Consider the following 17247-nt stretch of genomic DNA (forward strand, 5'->3'; position numbering starts at 1 on the left):
TTTAAGTGGTTATTTCTGATGCGCTGAGTTTACTTTCTCCCACTTCTCATCAGTGGACAGTGAAGGCACTTCTTGGAAATGTTCCTTTAGGATCGGGTGAGCTCGGGGTGCTGAGTCATGAGCCGTGCTTGGCAGTGATGTGGGAACTTAAATGACTCTCACTTGCTCCTCTCACTTGCAGTGTGATGTTTAATGAGCATTCACACTGCCACTTCCTAAGTTTCTCATTTTCCAGTATTTTCTGTTTACTTTTGGCATACTAAAGTGACGTGAAATGCAAGCTGGATTTTGGCTGTGAAAGAGCAGCGTTTGATAGAAATGTAACCTGTGCAGGGAGAGGGACAGGGTGACACAGAACCTTGTTTCATTAGTGTGGCAGGGAAAAGCCTCTGCCCTCCCCCCTTCTTTGGCACGGGATGGGTTGGGCGTGTGCGTGTGCATGCACCCGCTGCGCATGGGTGCACGTGGTGCTCTGTTTCTGAAGGCACCCGGGATGGGGCTGTGCCTCTCCATGCTCTCTCTTCCTGATGCACATGTTTTGGGTGGGGAGAGTATAAAATGTAAGCCTGGCACCTCTGGGGCGTGTGGGGAACCTCACATATGTACAGAGCGGCCTGCGGTTAGGGGGTTGGTAATTTGTTCTGGAATGTGGAAGTGAGTGTCCCTCTAGAGTAACATAGTAAACGCACGCTCACACGAACACCGATGTTACTGGGCACTGTAGGGCGTGTTCTGTGAGCGTGACCGTGATTAACACCCCCTGGTTCAAGGACACGCCCATGGGTCAACTATCCTGTAGCAGTTTGGGGTCAGGGTCCATAGTCTTCAGTAATAGAGATGCTCTTTTTTAAAAAAGTTTTATTTGTGAAATATTACGTTAAAAGTAATCCAGGCATGTGAAAACAGAGCATGTGGGACAGAAAAGCCGATGGGGTGACGAGCAGAGGTCGCTTGCTCCCCCCTCCCCCCCCCGGCCCTCGCCCCTGGGAGACCCCGGCCCCCGCCATGAGCTGCCTTCTCCGCGCAGCCCCTTCCTGTGTGTGGTGGGACTTCTCTGCCTGATTGGTGTCCTGCAGACTTTCTCTCTGACTTGTCCTCCCTTGCCCTCTCTCCTGTTGGTTCCCTTTAGCAGGAATGCTAACCAGTATCCTTTATTTCATGTCCACGGGCATTGACAGTCATCTCTTGATGCCCCTCTTTGTAACACGAGGACTTACCCTTGACCTTTTCCCCCTTTGCATTCTGTTTTTCACACTCCAAGGTTGTTAACGATTGCACTCAGTTCTAAAATCACAGCCAACGTCCATTCAACAAATATTTACTTGAGTGGCCACTGTTGTGGGAACTGGGGGAACAACAGTGAAAAAACAACAGAATGTCTACCCATAAATCGGGAAGCCTACCTGAGGTCCCCTGAATAGAAAATTGGGCAGCATGGGTGATGGGGAAGGGGGCGGTGCCCTGTGCTCCCTGCTGGCGTTAACTAAAGAGAGGAGGGGCTTTGAGAGGATAAAGAAGGCTTAGGGCAGAGCAGCCCCCATGCATGGTGTAGATCTTATTTAGTTCCTAATTCAGATAAGCCAACTACAAAAGTCATGTTGTAACCGACCGGGAAATTTGAATGTGGACTTGCATCAGATAATATTAAGGAATTATTAGGAATTTGTCAGGTGTGATAAGTGCCTGATGTTGGGATTTTAATTAAAGAGGAGATCCCTCTGAGTAGGGTGGACACGGAAGTATTGGTGGGCTTTGCTGTGAGGCTTCCATGAGGAAAGAGGGTATGAGAGCAGCCGGGGTGCAGGCTCAGCAGGGGCACACGTGTGTGGGGTTCTCCCCACTCCTGTGCACACTTGGAGATCTCTGTAACAGAGGCTCAGACCGAGGTTCAGGAGAGTCCACAGGGACAGGTTGTCGCTAAATGAACCAGGAGGACGCTCAGCAGTTGAAAGCCAATAGGAAGGAGCACAGGGTTGACGAAACTGGCAGCACGGAAACCAGCGACCGTGGGGCCTAACCCCTGGGGAGCCTGACCGGGGATGGGGGAATGGTTTCCAGGCCGGGTGACAAACAGCGGGGACTCAGAAGCGGGAGCCAGAGTTGGAGTTGTCCTCAGGGCTGAGCGTCGCCCGTGGGCTCCGAGGGGTCAGTGCACACAGCCTGGCGGGAGGGCCGCCACCAGCGCAGAAAGCAGGGCTGTGAAACCTTCGGACAGGAGAGGCAGAGGGAAATGAGGGATGACGAGAGGGAGCCCTTACCCTTCCAGAAAGAGGCGGAGGAAAAGCCCACGATAGCTGGGCCCTGAGGTGGCCGGGGTGTGACTGCCTTTGCCTCTGGGAGCATCGCCAGCGGCAGGGCCGCCCCCCGGGGGTGGAGGGGTGACTGTGTAGGGCTGCCGTGCTGCCCTAGCCCAGGACGCGAGAACTTGCTGTTTCTGGAAAGTAACGCTGCCTGCTCGTTTGCTTTGTTGTCTCCTGAACATCCGGTTAGATTTTACCCTCCGTGGCTTTTAACCCGCTTTTCATGCTTTCGTTTCTTTGCTTCACTGGACCACACTCACTTGGAGTCCATTCCTCAGATCTTTCCCTCCCCTGTTCCCTCCTCACTGCCCTGTTTACCTGTCCACCAAGATTTTCGTTTTAGTGACCATCGTATTCATTTCTAGAAGTTGTTACATTCTTTTCCGGATGCTCTTCATTTTCATGATGCCTTTTTAATTCATTATGGTCCTAATTTCTTTCCAGGCATTTTAAGCACATTTGCTGTACCGCCTCCTAGATTATCCTGTTAATTTCTACATCTCGGGGACCGGTTCCCTCGTATGTTTTCTGTTTACACTCTCTTGGTGGTTCATTCTTCATGAGCTTGTGCTTTATTTTATGGACTGCTCTTTGATGGATGGTTGTTCAGTGGGTACCTCTGTACCGTGGGTTGCAGAAGTACCTACAGAGACAGCTGACATTGGCTTCCTCCGGGCCCCGAGAGCTTTCTTGCCCTTGGCAAATCCTGGTGGTCCTGCAGGAGATGGTGTGGCCTTGGACTGCATGCTTGGCAGGGTCAGCCTTGGTTTGGTTTCTCACAGGCTGTGTCCCCCATCCCTGAGTGGCCAGCACACTTCCTAGTTGCTTCTCTGGCCGGCGGACAGAAGTCTCTAGGCTTTCTTTCATTAGCTGTGCGGGTCACCAGAGCTCCACCCGGTGGGACGGGGCAGTCCTGTAACAGCACTGGTTGCAGCCCGGCCCCAGGGCAGCTCCCACCACTGCCTGTGCTTTGCGGCCTCCTTTACTTTGGGCACCTGGTGGGGGTGGTCCCCATCCCCCTCTTCGTTTAGCACATCTGTGTTTAGCTTCTGTTGTTATCGGCGTTTTTGAACATTTATTGCGAGAAAGGGGGGCACGCGTTGCGTCCGTCGGCCCTGGAAGGTGGCGCTGTGCTGTCTTCCTGGCTCCCCCACCTCGTCCCAGCGAGTGGAATCTATCTTAGCCATTGGATGGGCCAGAACAATGTCTTGTTTTTCTTAGGGTACGGGGAAGGCTGAGTATTTTCTAAAATGTTTCCTGTGCATTTTCCTCTGTTATGCGTGCCCATGACCTGGCCTCTGTTATGTTGCACTGACACTTCAAAGTTTTCTCTGGTGGAGGCGCTAGAGGCCACCCGAGTCTCGCAGGGGTCCTGCGCTTCTCCTCGCCCCGCCACCACGGACGACTGTCCCTGGAGCCTGGGCCTGGAGCGCTAGCCAGCGCTGCCCTCCCGGGTCTCCCGCAGGTGGCACGGCGGCAGTCGCACCTTCTGCAGAGGGCGTGCTGGCGGCTCCTTCGTGTGACAGCTCGTTGAGCGTCTGGACCCAAGGCTTCGGGCGTGTGTTCGTGATGCCTCCCAGCCCAGAAGTTTCCGTTTAGCGACCAGCACATTGTATGCTTCCTTTTTCTGAGGGAGAAAAGACAACCTCTTTGGACTTAAACCTTGATTTGTCTGGGTCTCTTCTGCCTGTCCCTTATTTTTATAGAATATTAGTTGATTGGAGCTTGCTTTTGAAAAAGCTTCTTCCTTGTAGTTCTCGTAGTAAATCGACTGAATTTTATTAACCGTGATGTTGTGAGGTATGTCTTAAGTTTAAGTAAAATGAGGCAGTTGGCAAGTTATTTGCTTTTACAAAATCTAAAGCAGATTCAAGTCATTCTCATGAATTAACCTTGCTTGCGCCCGTGTTGCTGTGTGTCTTCCTCCACATGCTGTTTATGATCCCCGGGGCGGTAATTTAGGCTTCAGCCACCTCCCTTTACTGTCGTTGCATATGCTTCCCCCAAGTTGCAGATTTTAAAGATGAAAAGGCATTGTTTTCTTCGGATGGAAACGTCGTAGTTTTTCTTGCACAGTTAAATGCTTAGCTGCAGTTACAAGATCGGGAAGCAAAGTGTATTAGCTAGACTAGATTGGTTTTCCTCCTTGTATTTCTCATGGTTTAGAAGTAGTTTATTTTCTGTGGAGTTCTGCTTCCATCCCATGGGCAGAGAGAATTCTTTCGACTAGGAATAACATCTTCTGTTTTGTTCGTTATTTTCAGCTGTTTGGAAAGCCCTTACAATGAGGCATTGAAAGAAGATTTAGGTAAACAGCTCCATAGGAGGAGGGGGACCCACAGATAGAGACAGTACGTTTTGCTTTGGGCATTTTTGGGGTTTCTGTTGCTGAGAAGATAATGGAGATATTGAGCAGTTGGAATTAGGGACCCGGAGCTCAGGAGTGTTTGGGGTGGGAGGGAAATGCTGCCTAAAGGGAGAGATTCTGGACAGGTGTGCTCGGCATCCTTTTACCTACCACGCCGGAGGGGCCCCGGCAGCCATGTGTACAGCAGGACCCTGCAGAGGGGCAAGGGAGGAAGAGGCCCCCAGGCAGTGCTCATCACAGTTTCTCCTTTCCTCCCCACCAGCCCCACTCTGATGTAGCCTTGGAGAACCAGTGATAGACGCACCCCACGGAACCTCAGTGACAGACACACACCCCATAGAACCTCAGTGACAGACACACCCTCCCCACGGAACCTCAGTGACAGACACACACACACACACACACACACACACACACACGAGTGCCAAGGAATCAGTTGGCAAGCGCTTCTTCAGTACCTATTCTGAATAAATCTCTCTTGAATTGGATGAAAGCCATGTAATGTTCAGTACTTGAATCCTTGCAGTAACCGTGACCGCTTTCCTTGTCGTCCCTGGTGTGGAGGCTCCTAAGGCAGTGAGGTTCTTTCTTGTTGCCCTGTGTGGGGTGGCTTTCCTTCTTTGTCTGTTGCCCTTGTTTAGAGGGACTTCTGCATCCTGAGTGACCTGGATCCCTCCAAATACAGTCCAGCCTGTGGGTCTTGATGTCTTAATATTGTTACGTGTCTGCCAACGTTGTCTCTGATGCTCTGGGCCTAATAATTCACCCGTACTGCACGCCTGAGCTGCATGTGTAGCGTATAGATTAGTTCTTTGTTGTTTGTTGACAGCAGTGGTGCATAATCTGTCAGATTTTCAGCCTGGGCTGGAGGCACGGCTGTGGAGGCCTCTGAGCTCAGGGAGCCGACCGTGTGGTGGAGATGGGGCTGGGGGCCTGCTGGCTGCACGGGCTTCTGTCCCGCCGCCCGTTGGACCGGGGGCTCATTTGGGCCCAGAAGCTGGGGTCGTGCGGGGCTGCCGCGCGTGGTCCTCTCTAGGGTGGAGCCGTAAACCTGCCCTACGTCTTTATTTCAGAAAAGCCCGTGTCACCCAAATCTGGAGCCTTGAAGAGCCCTCCCAAAGGATTTGATACAACTGCCATTAACAAAAGCTATTACAACGTGGTGAGTAATCGCAAAACAGTTTTGAAGAATAACTTGTTTTTTTGAATGTCTCTAAAACTGAGCAGTGTAGAATGTAGGTAAACTGCCTAGAGAGGGAGGAAGGATATAAAAATCACGTATCATCCGCCACACAGATACAACCACCGTTACTATTCTGCTCTGTTTCCTCCTGACCTCTACGTATTTCTGTAATACTCTTGTAGTTTTGTATGAATGTGTGGAGTAGTACCCTGTTCTTATTGCATAGCTGGGCGTTGTGATTATTTCCCCATGCGGTTACAGCTCTTCAACACTGGGATTCTAAAAGGTGCATAATGTGATTTACAGGTTTTATGTGCGTCAGAGGCCATTATACTCATATTGGGAGTAGACGGTCCGTTTTCCAGATCAGTACAGTTTCTAGTTCATTTTGTATGTTAACGTAGTCTTTTCAGGGATTGATATGTGTATATATATCAAATAGCATGAAATTAGAGGAGAGTGTCTAGACATTGTACCTAGTGAAGACAAGGGTTCCAGAATCCTAAAATTTGCTGCATTTTGAAACTTGAGCAGTTTGTGAGCTTAAAAAGTACCTGTGGCATTAAATCTAATATCTAATCCAAACCCCCTTTTTCCTGAACGGTTCCATCCGCTGGAAATGGGAAATGATAGTCTAGATTTGGGTAAATTTTACATTGCCGGTGTATATCTACCTGGTGTGATAAGCCAGCAAGGTGAACTTTCTAAACACAGCGATGTTTTGAATTCTGTGGGAAGTGTGCACTTACTTAGTTATTTCTTTCCCCACTGCCAGTCTTCTTTATTTTCTTGATTGGAGATGTAAATCTGAGCCACGAGGCCTTTGAGGATCTGAAGTAAAGTAGCGGCTGCTGAGTGTTTCCTGGCAGCAGCCCTTTCATCACGAGCGTTCCGTCTCCGGTGCTTTTATGAAGAGATGGTGCAGAGTCGCGCAGACCTGAACCAGTGGCCTGGGGCTGCGCGCTCAGCTCTCTCCTATGCACTTGCCCCCAAATCTTGCAGCGCAAGTTGGCCTTGGGGACCCTCGTTCATTTCTTAAGGATTTGTCAGGGGCTCGCTCTGCCAGGCCCTGCTAAAGGTGTTGCTTACGCAGCGGTGAAGAGAACGGCAGGAACCCCTCCCTGTCGGTGTTTCCTCTCAACACCTGCCCCCGATCCGTGGCCTCCTCTTTGCAGGACTTCACTTCTGTACCTCTTCTGCTGCCCGGTCTCCGTGCGCCAGGCCGCTGAGCGCACCCCTGGTGGCCCGCAGCCTCCCCTCTCCTCGTGTTGGTCACCTCCTTCCCTTGAATCTCTCCACCGTCTCGCTGGTCTGTCCCCGTTCTCGTTAGCGCTCTTCACTGGCCTCATCTGGACTCCGACCCCCGCTGGCAGAGCACACCTGTGTCCCGCGGGCTCAGGGCGCCTGCCTTTCCTGGCCGAGCTCTGCTCTCCAAACCCTCCTCATTCGAATCTTTGTCTCTTCGGGGTTTGTTCCTGGGACGTGGCTCTGCCCACATGTGTGCTCTTCAGTGCGTGGAATGTGTTATGTGTGGGGTCCTGTGCCGCTTCAGGGTTTGTTAGGGGAAAACTTTCAACTTACGGAGCTGCCTTTTCTTCGTGCACATTCTCAGGTGAGGCGTTGCTTTCTTTTCCGGGGGGGGGGCTGCAGCGAGCAGCGCACTCCTCATCCACAGTGATGTGCCACAGAGGGAGAGCCTCCTCTTGCACTGGTGCCTGTCCAGATAATTGTATCAGAGGAAAGCAGTCGGTGCTGTGTGAACTGGTGCCAGCAGCACTGCGCTGGTCTCCGGGGACCCTGCTTCCATTGGGTGTTTTGTAAAAGTAGGTAGCCGTGCTTTTCTAGAAACCCTGGTGGGTTGTTTTCTTCGGCACTGTGTGTCGTGCGGTCCTCTCTGGACTGAAACGTAACCAGTGCTGCTTTAGATTTCCTTCTTTAACTGCGCTTACACAGGGAGAAGAGCCTTTGTGTCACATGTGCTGTTGTCTTGGAGTCAGCCAACTCTTTCATTCTGGATGATGGGGAAACGCCTTGGCTTCAGAATCACATCCAAACGGTTGTTTACCTAAAGCTCTATGAATGAACAGCGCATGTTAAAATTGCGGTCGTGACGGACATCGACGTATAGAGCTCGCGGGAACCATCTTTCGGCATATAGCACTCTCACTTTGCAGTGAACAGAACTGGTTAGTGACGAAGCCAGGAGTCAGTTTCAGCTTTCCTGAATTCCATATTTATAAATTATACAGAAAAGTAAAATGTGGGGCACAGGATGACACGCAGAACAAATAGAATAGATAATGTGTTAAACTTTTCGCACTTCCTTGTGTAGTTTTGTTTTCACAGAAAACTGCAGAAGTACAGATATCTTTAACCCCACTGAGAGATAAGAACGCTTTCTAGGAGGTGAGACCACTGTGGGCTGATGATCTGTGAAAGATTTAGATCTCCACTTGGGGTCAGTGGGGAGCACAGGAGAGCATTCTAGGTGGAGGCACAAGCACGTGGCGGTCACGAGGCCGTGAGCAAGTTCCGCCGTCATGTGATGGCCAAGACTGGGGAGCAGGAAGTGGCTCCTAGTGACTTATGGCCGTTCGTCACCTCTCTCTCCTCCCCTTCCGGGACCAGGCCCCCCGCCCCCTGCACGTGTTGGCAGACATGCTGGCCTTCTGCAGGTCTCTGAGGTGCTGTCCATTTTTCTTCATTCTTCCCTTCCGTTCCAGGGAGTTTTTTGTGTTTGCTAATTATTGCTTTTGCTAGCTCAAATCTGATCTTGAGTGCCTACCATTCAATTCGTAACTTCCATTTGATTATTTTTATAGTTCAGTACAGACTGTGTTTGAGTCGTTGTTCTTATACTTTAAAACATTCTTTAAGCATAGTTTTCTTTAGTTCTTTGGACACTTTGTTGAATAGGACTTTTATTATTTTAGGGCAGTTTTAAATTGACGGTAGACTTGAGAGAGAGCTAGACTACCCGCGTACCCTCTTCCTCCCACCCCGCCCCCCCCCCCCCCCCCACACACACACACACACACAGCCTGCCTCATTACCAGCATCACTCACCAGATGGGACATTGTTCACCGAGGATGGACCTGCACTGACACACACACTCATCCAGACTCCCCAGTTTACTTTAACGTTCACTCTGTACACGCGTGTTTTCATCATTACAGTGTCAAGTATGTCACTGCCCTAAAAATCCTCTGTGCTTTGCGGCTTCTTTCCTCCCCACCCTAACCCCTACCCCTGGCAATCACTAATCTTCTTATTGCCTTGTAGTTGGAATCATCCAGATTGTCGACTTTTCTCTGATACTTACTTTGGGTACCTGGTTGAGCTCCTAGAGGTAAATTTCCTGGTACTGGGGGTACGGGTCCCCCGTGACTGTGTCCCCCCAGGGTTTATAGCTCAGGCTGGTCTGCACTGAGCCTCTAGCACGTCATCAACTACAGCCCAGGTCTTCCCACCCCAGCATCTCTGCTCCAGGCAGTGCGACATCTTGGGGGCAGTAGCCTTGTGTCCCCTCCCCTTATGGACTCGAGAAGAGTTGTCGGTTTTCAGTCTGTTGAGCTTCTTACTTGTTGTTAGGGTGGAGTGACGACTTCCACATTCCTCACGTGCAGAACCAGGAACTGTTTCTCCAAAGTAATGTGGCAGCTGTTCATGGAATTCTATAAACACTCAAGCCCTTTAATGTGGTAATTCTACTTCTTGAAATCCACCCCAGAAAAGTTACCTGAAAGGTATTCAGAGATGCTTGTTCAAGGGTGTTTTCATAGGATGCTTTGTTACAACAATAAGTTGCAAGCAACCTAAATATGTAGCAGTACAAGAATGGTTAAGACGCCAGCAGTACATCCATTTATAATTCTTAAAAATGCACATGAAGCTTTAAAAAATGTCAAATATTCATTTTAGGTGCAGTAAGCAGAACATAAAATTACATAGATAATGTGATGTAATTATGTAAAAATGTTGTCCCTGCAAGTAGAAGGAAGTGTGCCAGACAGTGTGGCAGAATCTCATTACTTGATAATGCAAGTAATAGAGATGTTTGGAGGGTTACTTTGGCACCAGAGCCCAGACTGTGCTGGAAATCTCAGCAGGGCGTTAGAGACCTCAGGTGGGGGAGTCCGGGCCTCAGACACGGAGAGTCATGATGGAAGAAAAAACCCGTAGCTTTGCTGTAAGTAAAGAGTTGATTCGTTTTTGTGACAAAGCCAGCCAGCACTGTTAACTTTGTTTTCTAATGTGAAGGTGTTTGAGGTCAGTCTGTCTTCAGGCTTAGGTCAGTGAATGGTCCGGAGAGCCCTTCTTTAGGTTCTGGGGGGAGGGGTGCTCCGGCTTTGTGTGTAGTGTTTGGGCGTCCTCTTGGGGGGCTGGCCTGGCAGAAGCCCCCAGCTGCTCGCACAGTCATGTGTTTGCAAAAGGACGTTGCAAATGCTGGCCTTGGCCTTGTTGTGTTGTTGCGAGGATTAGCAGTGGGCCTAAAGGTGCCTGGTGAAGTGTTGGCCCTTAAGAGGTTTTCATGGTTATTAGGAAGAGTGTTTAGAAGCACTGGGGACATTAGGCCCGTTTGCCAACAAGCATCCCATTTGAGGATTAATTACCTGGGAGGGCTGGAGTCAAGGGCGACAGGATCATACAGTGAAAGGGAACATGTTTGTCACCTGCCCGAGCTTGATGGGTTTGACAATGAAAGGAGTTGACTGCGTCTACGGCCTGGTAGCAGACGCCTTTCCTGGTGGAGATCAGAGAAAGTCCTTCTCTTCTAGAAGCTAGATGCCACCCCCAGAAGGAGTGAATGGTCTTTTGACACCCCTTTTAGGGGATGTCACCAGTAGAGAACGAGGTTTCTTAAATATGTCCATCTGGGAAGATATGGGTCCTTATGGCCTTCCGTGTCCTGTGATGCACTGTGGCTTTATTTTCCAGGGTTACATCAGTACTCCTTATCTATGGACAGCAAATGAGGCATTGTTTGCTTCTACTCCCCGGAGTACAATGAAAAGGCAAGGTAGCTTTGTCTTTGAAAGATTGCAAATATAATAGGTAGCAATCAGTGGTTTTAATAAATGTTCAGAATAGACGTGCATCTTGCATAAAATGCTGTAGGAAACCTCCACGGACCTTTCCGGTGCTCCAGAGCGAATCTGTGCCCGTCCGTCCCCTTGGCTCCTGGAGTTGCCTGGAGCCTCTGCTTGGTGGCTGGAGGTTGGCCTAGAGCCACACTGACCTCAAGCACTGCTTCGGCTTCTTTTATCCTTTATGGTCCCTTTACCTCGCCCACCTTAGCCAAGACTGCTTCTCAGTCCTGACGTCTGGTGTCTCCGCCCGGGACCTGTACAGAAGCTCAGGCCCGTTATGGCTCTCACCCGGGACAGGGCAGCTCAGCTCCCTGCGCTCTCTGAGGAGCTGCGCCCTCCTCTCCTGTATCCCACCCACATTCATACCGACGGCGAGGGGCCTGCTGGTGTCTGTGACAAATTCTGCTCCCACTGTTTTTATGTAATTTCCTTGTTTTATATAGATGGAGATCTCCCGCTGGTAGCAGGAGCTGGGTAGAGTAGCAGCTGAGGCTTGGCCTGTGAATGAAGGAAGAGTTGAGCTGTTCAGTCGTGGGAAAGGCCGTCTTGTGAACTAGTCACGTCCTGAAGAATGGAGTCACGTGACGGAGCTCCAAGTAGGACTTTCGCGGGTTTGGGCTGGAAGGCAGAGTCCGAGGAGGTTTGTAAGCTGCCTCCTACCTGAAGTCAGGGAGTGGACTCTGAGTATCTGTCACAGACCAGTAAGAGCCCTTTGGTGAAGACATGGCAGAGCTGGGACTCACGCCCGGGTCTGCTGGCTCCCAGGGCAGCCCCTGGCCGGCACAGACCAGAGCGGCCCTGCAGCTTCTGCTGGAGCTCTTGCGTAGTAAAACTTCAGCATTCGGAAGAAACACATCCCAAGACCTCATGACTTCCCAAGTTTAGAAATACTGAAGTAACATAACTCCTTCTGAAAGGTACAGTAACATAGACATTTTGCGTGCCCCGCCCCCCAGACTCTTTCTGCGAGTTAATGTCGTGAAGTGCTAAGAGCACGCAGAAATCAGCACGCTGCGGTACATCAGTGGCTGCCAGTGGGGGTGGGGAGTGGGCTGCAGCCCTGTCCTCATGCCTCTGGCTCTGCGGGCGGGCAGGCCTGCAGCACAGCTTCCTGCCCTGCCTGGCCTTCCTTCCTCTGCTTTCCCTCGGGGCGGGGAGCTGTGAGCCGCTCAAGTCCTCTCTTACTTTTTGAAACTTTAACCCCTAAAATACAGTTTAAATAGACCAGGCTGAAAGGAAACGTGCGATGGTTATTCTTCCTTGTGGTTCATGGGGCTAGTTCGGTGGGTGGGAGAGGGGTAAGAATAGCTGTGCCACTCTTGAGTGTTTCCTACTGTGTTTCTGAACCAGGCTCATGGTTTTGAAATTGGGTTTTAGTTTGCGATGATAATCTTTTATTGTTTCTGGGTCAGATGACTTAATGTTACTGTTTATTTCTCTTACACGTAAATCAGTTATTTATTTTTAAAGGACTATCAGTGACACATAAAATAGAACATATGGCAGCTACCAAAATTTGCAGTGGAAGTTGTGACTCATTTGTAAAATGAGCGCTGCTCTACGCCCCTTCGCCGGCAATAATGATGTGAGTTTCTGTGGTCTGCAGGGTAATGAGTTGGTCCTTTGTTTTGCTTTGCTGTAACGGCTGACAGTTCAGGGATTGTCTGTGTGGCTTGCCCAATGTCGTCCTCCTGTGTGGCACCATTGTTTGACCCGACTGGGCTCTCCACGCCTCCCGCCTCGGGGAGAGCTTGTGTCGGCTGGGCTGAGCCCGGCTGTTCCTCACGGTGCCGAGTAAAGGCTGCTCTTCCTGTGAAAGCTGGTCGCGTTCTCTGGACCAGCCTTTGTGTGATGGAGCTGTGGCAGCCGGGCTGTGAGGTCTCATGGGGTCCTGCAGCAGCCAGAGTGTGCAGAAGTCAAGAAAGGGGAGACAGGTGATGGCTGGAGCACACAGACATGCCACCGACCTCGGGGAGGGACATGTGGCCTCCTGGCAGCGTGGATGGTCGGCGCCAGCATGACTCACTTAGCAAGTCTTGGTCGTGTGTTTGTGAAAAGCTAAGTGTAACTTGGATGGTTTGGGTGGGATTACTATAGAGCTTGACTTGAGCACTTATTTGAAGATCATGTTTACAACTAGTAGTTGAAATTTACCAACTTAACTGTCATAATAGCTGCAGTCTTTTCTTTGGCATTGCTTCTGGTACATTCTCTGGGAAGCTTTTGTATCTGCTTGCTCTGCTTCATGCTGCGATGGAAGAAATGCCGTTTTCTTCTTCTCCTCGTGCCCGTGCGCCTGATGTTGCCACGCAGGGATTTTCCTCTTCCCTCGCACAGGAGCTGTTTTCTGTTTTAGAAAACAGGTGTAGAGGTTTCCAAGCATGTCCTAAGCAGTGCTGCTAACAGTTCCTAACAGTTGTAACTGAGACATGAAATCATAGTTTAGTGTTCATTTTCACATCAAGAAAGGGCTTTTTGTCTTGCACACCTGTGACAGATTTAACTTTCATTTGTTTTAGCTCAGGGACTCATGACGCTTGGCTTGTTTGCTTCATGTCATTTTGCAGGATACGATGTGGATTAAAGTGTATGCTGTGGGGATGCAGTGGCAGGGCCACACTGTTCTCTCTGTTCTCCAGTCTTTTGACCCTTGGGTCCACTGAGTATTTCTTTGAGGGGAGGCGTTGTAACTGTAAGATCAGCACCCACATTTCCCCGCAAAGGGAGGGTCTCCTGGAGAAACCCCTCCCCCTCCGCCTGCTCCACCAGGCGTCTGTGAATAGGTCCATTCAGGGGCGAAACCAGAGCTGAGAGTCAGTGAAAGAGCCTGATCCTCTTCATCTTACATAGTGTAGTATGTGAGTTATCTAATCAGGGTTGCATTTACTCATGAATGACTGTACTCTCCTCGAGAATGCAGGAAACAGCAGTGAGCAGAATAATAATCCGTGTTGCTTGTATTAGTGTTGAAATCTAAGTCTAGCTTAATGATTACTTTTTTCTTAAACGTTTAGACATGCATTTTGATTATCAGAAATCGTGGGAGAAAACCGAGCGTGTTTGATACCGTTATTCTGTATAATTTCTTTGGCAGGATTAATTTAGGATGATGTGTCAGTTTTGGAAGACGGACAGCACATTTTAGCGCATGCAGTAGATCCTCAGAAAATACACATAGTATGATTTTCTGACTGAAGAAGATGCTGGCTCTCTAACAGAGCGGGATGGAAACCATAGCTGAGGAAGGGATCTTACTTGCTTCCACTGGAGCCCTTAGCCTGTGGCTGGAGAAGGCAGCGTGGGGCAGTGCAGGGTCAGCTGAAGGCTCACATTCTGGCTCTGGATAAGTTACTTAACCTCTCTCTGCTTTTACTCTTTTCCTCTGTAAAAGGAAGGTTTTTGCGAGGATCGGAGATACTATGGGTAGGGCACCTTGCTCCGTGCCCAGAGTGTAGCGTGCATCGGGAGTTAGTAGAAGGCCACCTTTGCACCTGGGCTCCATCAGCCTCCACCTGCAGACCCAGAGCCGTCCCGCCCTGTCCAGGGAGGAGATTTGCTCTCGGCGATTGCTGATGGAAAGGGGCACGCGTTTTAGTTCGGCTGTTTTGTACTTGTGTTTATGTTTTTAAGAGTTGTTAACTGATTTTGGCTATATTTGCTATAGGGTATCAGGAAACATTTTATGTTAAGGTTGATTTATAATTATCCTCCTATCTTTAAATACAATAGTGGCTATATAAAGGTTGCTTTACACTGGTAGACCTTTAATTTTTAATGTTTATAGGATGATCTGAGTTGATCATCTTCTCTAATGAAGGTCTGAGGTTCCCAGAAATGGACTGAGATTTACTAGACGCCGTCTAAAGGGTAAACTTCATGTTTTTTTTAGTTGATAGACTTTCCATATGTCAAAATGCATAGATTTTAAGAATACAGGTCAGTGAGCTTTGATAGGTATATGTATCTGTGTCACAGCTACCCAAACCATGATGTAGAACTTGTCCATTACTCCAGAAATTTATCTCATGCCCCTTTCCCCTTTGTCACCTCCTCCCACCCCCGCCTTTTGATTTCTGCCATCGTAGGTTAGTTTTGCCTGTTCTTGGACTTGCTGTAGATGGACTGTGCGGAATGTCCTTGTCGTGAATGGCTTCTTTTGCACAACACAGTGTTGTAGAGAGTCATCCACGCTGTTGCGAGTATCAGTGGATCCTTCTTTTTTTCTAAACGGACTCGGCATTACTTATCTGATGCTGAATTCATTCTGGCCTCATTCTAGGTATACCTGTGTCAGGTGTGCTTGGCGGTGAGATGAAGTCAGTTGTGTGGCCTTGGTAACAGTTCGGTACACGGATTTAGTCGTTAATCACAGGGAGTGACTGATGATATTAAACAGATTAGTATTACATAGAAGCAACAATGTGAATTGAACAATGGTGATGAACTTGCCAATGCTTATACATCTTAATGTCAAATAATATTTATTCATCATTTGTTGTAGGTGCTACAGAATATTTTGGAAACAGAAAATGAATATTCTAAAGAACTTCAGACTGTGCTTTCAACCTATCTGCGGCCACTGCAGACCACTGAGAAGTAAGTTAGATAATTGTGCCAAGTGTGAAAGAGTCGTCACCTTGGCTGTTCCTTCGTATTTTCAGAGAATAGAGGCTGAGCTACTGGAACAGAATTAGCAGCAGTTTCCTATAGACATGAGCAATTTGTTTATTAGACTTTTAATAGGGTGCTGGGCTGGGAGAGGAGAGGAATGTAAGTAAAACTGCTCACTTATTTCTCCTGTTGTTTTCTCGGCTCTAGGTTAAGTTCAGCAAACACTTCATATTTAATGGGAAATCTAGAAGAAATATGTTCTTTCCAGCAAATGCTTGTACAGTCTTTAGAAGAATGTACCAAGTAAGTAAGATGCTAAAAATTGCAAAATTCAGATTGATATAAATGGTATTTAAAGGATCAGGTTTAGCATAATTTTAGAATTCACATTTCTAAAGGTGGAAACTAGGTTATTTTATTTATTCATTTTTTTGATGTGGACCATTTTTAATGTCTTGATTGAATTTGTTACAATATTGCTTCTGTTTTATGTTTTGGTTTTTTTTTTTTTTTTGGCCGCGAGGCATGTGGGATCTTAGCTCCCTGACCAGGGATTGAACCTTCACCCCCTGCGTTGGAAGGCAAAGTCTTAACCACTGACTGCGCCTGGGAAGTCTCTGGAAACTAGGTTATTTTGAATCCTTGGGGTATACCAACTTTTATAGTAAAAGCTGTGTTTTAGACTATTTTCATAGGAGGGATCTACTGACTATTCAGAAAAAGAAGAAAGGCTTCCCCTGAGTGGTGATTCTTTGGCTTGGGGCCAGTGGGGGTCGGGGAAGCAGGGCTGAAGAACCCTGAAGAGGGAGAGAGCACGGTGTGTAGCAGGGCCTGGGGTGCGCATGGCTTCGTGCCTTACGTGCCACTGTGTGGGCGGCCACGTTGCTCCCATGCCCTCCCTGGGGACCACCCTCCCAGCGCCTTCATGTTTCCAGCAGCCCAGAAGCCCCGGGGCCCCGGCGTTTGGGGGTTTTACGGCAGTCTTGTTGCAGAGCCGAGACTGATTAAATACATCGCTGGCGGCTGGCGATCCTCCCAGTCTCAGGCCCCTCTCCCCTCCGTGGAGGTCTGGGGTGGGCTGAAGTCCCCACCCTCCAATCACATGGTGGGTCCCCCCAGCAGGGCCCCCCCCATCCTGAAGCCTTCTGGGGGATCAGCCCAAGCCCCGGTGTGGTTAAAGGGGCGCGGTATGGGTAACAGAAGATGCTCCTGTCACTCAGGAAATGACGGGTTTTAGGAGCTCTGTGCCAGGAATGGGAGCCAAGCCCAAATGTGGGATTAGGGTTCTAGAGGGGGAGATACCCGAGGGGGGAGTGGGCTGTGGCTGAAGCTCTGAGGCAGGAGGGGAGCCTCAGGGCAGGGCTGGGCCACCCCACCCTCAGGCACCTTGTAGGATGATTTCCAAAGAGTAGTTAGAAACCCTTCCTGTTAGTAAAATTGACTTCTCTTTTGTAAAAGTTACTTTAGACGGAATGTCTCCACGGTTGGGTTTTCTAGGATCGAGTGTGTTCCCCGAGGTCCCTGCAGCTTGTGCCAGCCGCCCTTGTCAGGGGGTGGTCCAGCCTGTCTCATCACTTACTTGTGTGCTCATTCATTCGTTCGTTCATGCATTTGTTAGTTCTCCTGTTCCCCCTCCCTCACGGGTCACCCCATGCCCAGAGCTCTTGTAGCTGGTATTCTCTTTCCAGGCGTTC

At 49.3% G+C, this 17247-nt stretch overlaps 1 protein-coding gene across 6 annotated transcripts in view; it reads left to right on the forward strand.

Annotated features, from left to right (window-relative positions):
* Positions 1-17247, forward strand: part of ARHGEF7 (Rho guanine nucleotide exchange factor 7) — a 124241-nt gene that overhangs the window by 70352 nt on the left and 36642 nt on the right. For 4 of the 6 annotated variants that reach the window (XM_065896110.1, XM_065896111.1, XM_065896112.1 and 1 more), the window contains 3 exons: positions 5742-5830; positions 15444-15538; positions 15761-15856. In XM_065896110.1, the coding sequence (XP_065752182.1) occupies positions 5742-5830; positions 15444-15538; positions 15761-15856 (280 nt within the window). Of the gene's footprint in view, positions 1-5741; positions 5831-12825; positions 12877-15443; positions 15539-15760; positions 15883-17247 lie in introns of those variants that run through there. The other 2 variants (XM_065896115.1, XM_065896116.1) reach the window with 2 other exon arrangements.

Source organism: Phocoena phocoena, chromosome 18 (genome assembly GCF_963924675.1).
Source record: "Phocoena phocoena chromosome 18, mPhoPho1.1, whole genome shotgun sequence".
Taxonomy (NCBI): Eukaryota; Metazoa; Chordata; class Mammalia; order Artiodactyla; family Phocoenidae; genus Phocoena; species Phocoena phocoena.